At 39.6% G+C, this 8,337-nt stretch overlaps 1 protein-coding gene across 1 annotated transcript; it reads right to left on the bottom strand.

The window, feature by feature from the left end:
- Positions 1-1,254: 1,254 nt before the first annotated feature.
- Positions 1,255-7,438, bottom strand: LOC104951834 (attractin-like). The gene is made up of 6 exons (XM_010778568.1): positions 7,427-7,438; positions 6,591-6,706; positions 6,414-6,490; positions 4,173-4,310; positions 2,694-2,787; positions 1,255-1,339 (listed from the first exon to the last, which is right to left on the bottom strand). The coding sequence occupies exons 1-6, from the start codon at positions 7,436-7,438 to the stop codon at positions 1,267-1,269; spliced, it is 510 nt and encodes a 169-aa protein (XP_010776870.1). The 3' UTR covers positions 1,255-1,266.
- Positions 7,439-8,337: the final 899 nt, after the last annotated feature.

Here is an 8,337-nt window from a genome sequence, read left to right as displayed (position 1 = left end):
TGTGTGTTTAACTAGAAAGTGCAAANGGAGCGTTGGGGGGGGATTGCCAAAGAAGAAGGAGAAGGAAAACTCAATAAAGGCTAGTTTCAAAGTCAGACAAGAACATGCACTTTCTTAGATGGACCACCAGATGATAGTGTGTGTTGTCTGTGATGAAGGTAATAAGAGACTGTGTTCAAGCAGCCATTCAACAACAGCTGGAGATCACTGTCACCAGATAATAATGATCATTTATAAAAAGTTGACTAGTTTACAAACAAAATTAAAGAAAAACCATGCTTGGATTAAATACATTCTCTTTGTGTGTCAAATGTTCCCGTCTACTTTCTTTTTTACACCTTTTATATTTCGGAAACTAAAATCCACTTTAATTTCCAGACTTCATAGACCCACAGAAAAATAACTTAACTGTACTTTCTGTTGATTATTTATTTTTGATTATAGAGATTATATATTTAAAAATGTAATGTAATTGACAATTATATTTGAAAATTCGACAACTTTTACCAAACCAAGATTTAAACTGCTCTCAGTTTATTTATTTGTAATACTTTTCTCTCCTTGCATTTTCTTAACGCCTATGCTAATACTAAAACATGTATTTAGTTAACTACGTTTTCAAATTATTTTAATTGCATTGTTTACACATTACATTTGAATGATATATTTTTCAAATCATTTAAACGTTTTAGCTTTATATGTTTGCATGACCTTTTCTCAACGCCTACGAACAACTAAGACATTTGATGATTTCATCAATAAACACAAATTAAATTGAATTCACATTTCTAATATAAATGCCTGTTCATTTAAAGCAGACTAAAGAGAAAACATCACAAAAAAAGTATGATTTTGTCAACTTAAATTATTGATAGCTCCTTCATGTTCTTAAATAACATTATTATGTTGATAAAAAAGGAGACAATTTAGTTTGAAGACCATTTAGATTATCAGAAAAAAGTAGAGCTATTTAAATCCCATGGTCCCTCTGCATTCTCATATTCTCTGGTACATAATCATATTTGACAAGAATAATAATGACAGGAGACTGATCTGCTGTACTGCAGTCTCTGGAGAAAATGACTGTCATCACAGCGGGGAAAAAAAGAGAGACATGGTCCGTCATATTCTCTTCTCCATTCTTCTGCAAATCACTTTCATTTGTGTCTCACTTTCCTTTCTTTCCATCAAACTACTTGAGACCTACTTTGATTTAAGAGCCATGTACAGTAACTGTCTTGGTATCGACCGGAACAAGGGAGAGGACTAATTGGAATTCCACTTACAGTAACATGTTCCTTTAAGGGGGTTGCCTTGGTAACGATTCTCAACCTCACACCTGAAAGAGAGAGGTGGACAATAAACGAAGGGAAATTAGCAAAAATGTGGGTGGAATGAAAAAAGAGGGAGGGGAAAAGAAAGGTGAATTAAAACGATTTAATTGCTGATAAAACAAAACAAAAAACTAAGCAGGAGGAAATCCATGCATCCCAAACAGGGCTGAGAACACACAAACATACACACAGACACACACACACACACACACAGTTGGAACCTACAGTCTGCTGCAGGAAAACCACAATGCAAACGAAGCAGATAAAAGAAAAATAATGAAAGAAATGGAGCTGGCAGACGTCGCTAACAGAGACTTTCTTTTGACAAAAATAGACTAATTTTCATACACGGATCTGCATTGTATCTCAAGTTTTAATGGGTTTTGGAAAGCCCTATGGTAATGAAGGCCACAGATAAGATTAGTGCGGCTCAAACTAATGAACAGCTGTGATTACAGAAAGGCTAAAACAAGAGATAAAGGACAAGCAGGGTATTAGGCCTTTCTTTCAAACATATTAACATGCTAGCTTTAAGGTTTATTTTAAAAATGTGTTTTCTAAACAAAATCCTTGAATTTCAATTGGTTCATTAGCTTTGAATAAATACAAGTTATTTGAAAACATGTGCAAATCCATACAGCATACAAGTTTAAGCAACAACAACCAACTTTATAAAGCTGTATTTCCCATTCATTTACTCCATTGACGTTACATAAAGTCCTTGCGAGACTTAGCATTGAACTTTTTTCAATACTTTTATAACATAGAAAATGAAAAACTAAGGTAAAAGACTGCGTGGATAATTATTTTAAGAGTAAAGAAACTACTCATCTTATTAACCTCTGCAAAAAGCCACTCGTTGACCCTTGAAAATCTTGAAAAGAAACATGTTTTCGGGAAACCCATATCACTAAACTATTTTCATGATATAAATTAAAGTTTTCCAAACCAAAGATGGTCAGGTTTGAAATCCAGGAACAGACCACGGAGCAGACTCTTGAAACCTACCCTTATTCGTGGTAATGATTTCTATGTGAACAGTGGCATGTCTGTCACACATTGGGATTATGGGTAGTGTAGTGATTGTCCATGACACAGCAAAAAAAGGAGGTTGATATCATATTTGTTTGTGGCTTCTACAGTAGCTTAAAACCACCATTCAACAAACTCATGACCACATTATGGGTAATAATTTTAATCCTCAGTTAAGAATCTAAATTGGATTTTAATTCTGGGAAAACTCACTGTTCAGTTCTTTACTGCATGTGCTGGAAAAACGGACTATTCTCCTACCCAGTAGTTCATTGCAGGTGGTATAATTAAGATATCATTCAGCAAAAAGGAACATTTGAAACTCACAGGTGGCAGCGATCTCCTTTGATGCCCTTGGTGGTGCAGAAGCACTTCCCGTTGTTGGGGTTGCACATGCTGGCGTGGCCGTTGCACTTACAGGCTGAACAAAAGACATGAAACATAAAACTTTAAGTGCCTCTGTAAAGCAATACCATTCCTTTTTTACATTGAATGACTGCTATCAATCTAAATAACAGACTGCTAGTGAATCGTGAAGGTATAATATTATGTCGAGGGTGATATATCGACTCTTGTGAAAGGAAAGGGTACACTTATGTGAACAAAAATCTAATTTGATCTATATATCCCTTTATCACAAATGACACATTTGTCTTAGGGGGCTCTACATACTGTACAGCATGTGTGTGTGTGTGTGTGTGTGTGTGTGTGTGTGTGTGTGTGTGTGTGTGTGTGTGTGTGTGTGTGTGTGTGTGTGTGTGTGTGGTGGGGGGGAATAAACAAAACCTGAGGGAGAGCAACAGAGGAATTATCCCTCTCACTGGATAAGAATAGGAGGCGTAGATGTCATGTTTCATAAGATGTGAACATGTTTGAAAAAGAAGCATCCAAATCTAAGCTTTTGTATGAGTTGTAAACTCTGCATTTACTGAATGTGAACAGTCTCATTGATCAAGCAAAGGACAAGGTAGAAATACAAAATAGTGCTCCAATATCCAGTCGTTTAGGCCCAGCGCCAAATCTGCGCACAGAGGTTAAAACAACTTTAAACGCTGCATTTCCCACTCAAGCTCTGAGGTGACTTTAACGTCCCATGGGACAGTTTCAGTATCCGTCAACAGATGCCAAATGTTAGGTGTGGTGATTTGGAGGACCACTTTCAAAACTCCTGTCTCGATGTTAGTGTTTGCCATCCTTGGCATTAAATCAATCTTAAATGATGGCTGAGCCGCGTGATATTAACAGCTGGAGAAGTCTTTGTAACAATGGGCCACAGCTGCTGGATATTATGATTGTATGCCTCAGTTGTATCATTTTGGTTTATTCATCATCTCCATCTTAAGGTATTGATTATGCATGTGTTTGCTTATGCTCATGAGGCCTCCTGAGTAAAACTTATTTAAATAAGGTTAAGGAAAACATGCTTTAATGTCCCTGCTGCAAGTAATGATGAAGCATAAACAAAGAATGAATAACATTTCCTGGTTTATTGCTGATGCAGAACAACTTAAATATATATTCTAAAACAACACCAGGAATTAGGGCGCAAAACACAGAGGAAAAACGTACGTTGGCTGTGATACATTGCTTCGATAAATTAAGCCATCGAAGTAAAGGATGATTGATTTGTTGTCGTATCGACTCGATGTCAGCATTAGCTGCAGACCCGAGTAAATCTTAAATATCCCACGGGACCGCTTTACTGTGCGGCTATAAAACTGAATTGTGAAAACACTGACAAGTTAAATGAAGCTGTGCTCAGAGCCGACCGACGGCCTGATTCAGAGCCGACCCACAGGTACTCACGCTGGCAGTTGCCCCCGTTGGTGGGGTCTCCGTAGAAGCCGGAGATGCAGCTCTCGCAGTGCCGGCCGGTTGTCAGGTCCTCGCACTTCTCACACACGCTCTCGTTGACACACTGGCTGTGACCGTTACACTGACAGGCTGCCAGGGAGGAAACAGAGCACATACTGCATGAACATCACACGCCAAAAACATTTTTTTAAGTAAACAGCCCCAGGTCCAAAACATGAATTAATTTGTATTTTAATTTGCGAGTACAGAAAGTAATTTGCAGTCTGGGATCTGTTCCTGAACTGTCTGTTGGTGCTGCATGCGGAGACATCGTGTGACAAATAACTTTACTTTGATGTTCCCCATGCCTTCTAGGTTTTGAGGGGCTTCCAAATCTTACGAGAATCGACGACAACACACAATCCAAAAAAATATCAAAAGCAGTCAAAAGAGTATTTAATTAACAAAAGATGCCTACTCTCAAACTGACTCAAAATAACAAAACGTTATAGGTCTAGTGGTATACTTTCTTAGTTAGCGGCCAAAAAACGTTTTCCCTTCTCATCAGGTACCGTATTTAGCTGTATCCTTTATCTGATTACCCATATTTGTATTTTGTGTCTCTCCTGTGACGTGTCTCCATGCTTTAATGTTCAAAAGCTCTTTATTGTTCTCATACTGCCTGTGCTGCAGCACCTCTTTTCACCCTCTGTCTGAAACCAGAGTCCAGTCTGCTCTGATTGGTTAGCTGGCCGGCTCTGTTGTGATTGGTCAACCGCTTGGAGATGTCCCGCCCCTTAGCCTATCACGCACAATGTGTTGGAACGCTAGCCAATAGAAGCGTTGGTGTTACATAGTGATGTCATTATGTCATGTAAGTAAACAAAGGAGTCTAATCGAGGCGTTTTAGGGGGGAGTTTGTGGGAGGGAAACTCCCTTTGGAGGGAACACAGGGTTCTCATCCTTTGCAGAACATTTACATGCACCAATCAATATTATAAAACACACAACAGGAAAGGGAAAACTCCAAAAAGCACAATATGCCCCCTTTAAATAATGTTTTTACATGAAGTTGTGGAGCTGACCAAAAGGGGAGCTTAGCAAGGCATACGTTTTCTGTTAGTTTTAGATTTTAATGAACGAGTAAAACAATCCCTGTGAGTGGGCAAACATTTCAGACCTATTGGTTGTTGGAGTAGTTTTTATATTTTGTAATACAGGCACTTAGAGCATCATCATGAGGATTAGTATTCAGCCGGAGAAAACGGTTGTATAATGTTAATTTGGCTCTGAAGGAAGCCTTTCTTCCTCAACAATAAGCCTGAAGTACAGAGTGGACATGTGGTGTTAGAAAGAGATGGCAGCGAGGGGGCAGAGGGCTCTGAAGAAAGGCGCTATTGAGTTGGATTTAGGACATGAAGGATCCTGTTCCCGCTGACCCACACTTAAACGTAAATGTCAAGATATCTCGGTCACTGCTACTCTCATTTTTTTCTATAGGTTTACCTTTGTTATGAAAGAGCAGTACCAAATTGCTGGGGAAAAGCAAAATATATTTTCTTTAAAAAAACACTTTCCTCAACAATACGTTTATATATTTTCAGTAAGCGATTACTATTTAAAAGACTCTCGCACAGAGCCGCCCCAATTCTCTGCTTGAACTAGATTGGGTCTGACCCAAAAACAAAGCTTTTGTCAGAAAAATCAGGGCCAACACGGGGGGGATTTCAATTGATTGCTCAAGTCTAACTTTTAGTGTAATGTGTCCACAGAAATAATAATAATAATAAAGCTTTATTATATAGCACGTTTCATACAACACGTGCAGCTCAAAGTGCTTTACAAAATGACATCACAAGTTAAAAACAAACAACAAGAAATTCCCCTCAGATTATTTGTTAAGAAAGAAAGGAGGTCAAATGTATGATAATTAAAATAAAATAATGTTTCTCTCTGACAGATAAGACACAAGACAACTGAGTCGATGCAACAATATAAAATATTAAATATAATATAAAACCCCACAAAACAAAGTGAACATATAGGTACAACAAAAATAAAAATATTAAAACATATAAAACGAATAAAACAACATAAAGGTAGGTAAATAATAAAGACTAAAATAACATTTAAAGTGGGGGGTTGCTAATCTAAAAAGATGTGTCTTTAGCTGTCGTTTAAAAATGTCCACTGAGTTGGCCAGTGGACATTTATTCATCAGATTATAACATAGAAAGAGTTGTGCTCCCGTACCTGGGCAGTGGATGAAGAGACCAGTTGTATTTGGCCTCGTTGGGGGACATGCGCTGGCGTTGAGGCGGGCTTGGGGGCTGGCGGGGCAGGCCGGGCAGGGTGTGGGGCCGCCACCGCGTCAGGACAAGGCCCGCCGTCTGTGCCTTTTTGTTCGGCCGGAGGCGGCCACCCGGTTACGAGCCCTCGATTGCCAACTTGACCCGCTTTGCCCGTGTTTGTTTGTGGTCGGTTGCACCAACCGCGCCCGGCTGTCCAGACACTGAGCGCAGGTTCCTGTACTTAGCAGTTCTCCGCTGCAGAAACAAACAGTCAAATTGAATTGCAGGAGATTGCAATTCCAGAACGTGTGGGATCGGTTATTTTCCTTTGATGTCCACAATCTGCCGGGCAAGAAAGCTGCTCTCTTCTATAGTTTCTGTGACACGTATGTCAGCCGGCTGTTGTATGACAGGACTTGCTTCACCCGCCTGTAGGTGCCATACATGCTACTTAGCCCAGTTTCATTATTTGTATTATTATATTATTTGTTTCACGGTCACTTTTATTTGTTTGTTGAGCACTTCCGGTAAATTGTCCACATGGGTGTGGTTTGTCTATTTAAGTCACCTGTTTTCATGTCGAGGGCATGGACAGATGTGAGCTTCGTGATGTCATTTTGTCTCTGTTGGGACCGTTTTCGTGTTCGGCATAGTTATTATGTTTTCGATTTTGTTTATAATATCCTTAAAACTATATGTGCTTCATATGGGACTTTCTCTTCGAAAACGCATCACAGTTTATCAGCCAAGTTTAGCCTCTCGCGACTCAAACTTCACAAACTGGGGATGAGCCGCCGCACCCCTTTATTGTTCCTGCTTCATGCTACTCATATATTTGTTTGACCGGATGGTTATTTTGACCAATATCCAGACTGAAGACCGCTTGGCTCTCACACTTTGGTCATGACATGCATGAGGTCTAAACCGAGCGTTTTTGTTTCCTGTAGAGCGGAGGACGAAAAGTCAGACACTCACCGCAGCCAACATCCTAGTGTCCAACCCGCGTATTCCTCCCGTATAAATGGCTTGCTTTCATTGTTATGATAGTTTGCAAGTCTTAAAGCACACTGTCACAGCTTTTCCTCCAATTTCCTACAAAATTACCCTCAACTGACACTTTTCCTAAAAACAAGGCGAAATAGTTTTAATTTGAGAAGCACCCGGAGCAATTGCAAATCGAGCAGAGTTTGCTGGGTGCAGCATTTCTTTTCGCGAGGCAGTATGCGCTCAAGTCTTCATATTTGGAAATAATTGAAGAAAGCAATGCGCTATGTGATACAGGCCGTTTACGTGGGGGTTCTCAGTGAATTCGCGCCATGTGTAAGTAAAGGACTTCAACATATCAATTAGCTGTCATATGAATGGGTTAGGGCTAAGAGTATCATTTTTTGATTGCGGGTGATGTAAATAAGTAAGTCGAGAGAATTAATTAAATGAAAGCGCCCCGCGGCGCGCCCAATCGCCAGGCGTCAACGTTCAATTTATCTCTCTCCATCTGCTCCTATAAATATTTGCTTTAAATCCTAGCTCTCAGCCCTTGAGGTGAATAATCTTGTGTGTAGGCTGTAGCCAACCAATATATGCGTTAATTGACCTGCCAGGTTAAATAAATGAAAATTGTTTTTGCTGCGCTGTGCACACAACAAAGGCACCAGCCGCAGACTCAGCTATCAAACTTTAAGCGCAGATTATTCAATCCGCCCATCTCAGTGGTACTGGAGGGCCCACAGTGTAATGTGCTCGGCTTAAATGAAGGTTACAAAACAACACTAAAGGAAATCTCGCGCCCAGATAGGTCACAGTAATTTAAAATGTTGCCTTTGAGGGACTTTCTTTTAAGTCTAATGGGAGATTGCTACATTCGCTCAAGTGGTTAAGAACATTAA

Source organism: Notothenia coriiceps, unplaced genomic scaffold, assembly GCF_000735185.1.
Source record: "Notothenia coriiceps isolate Sejong01 unplaced genomic scaffold, NC01 NC01_scaffold00000339, whole genome shotgun sequence".
Taxonomy (NCBI): Eukaryota; Metazoa; Chordata; class Actinopteri; order Perciformes; family Nototheniidae; genus Notothenia; species Notothenia coriiceps.
Note: the sequence above shows the minus strand (reverse complement) of the source record. Positions and strands in the feature narration are given on the sequence as shown.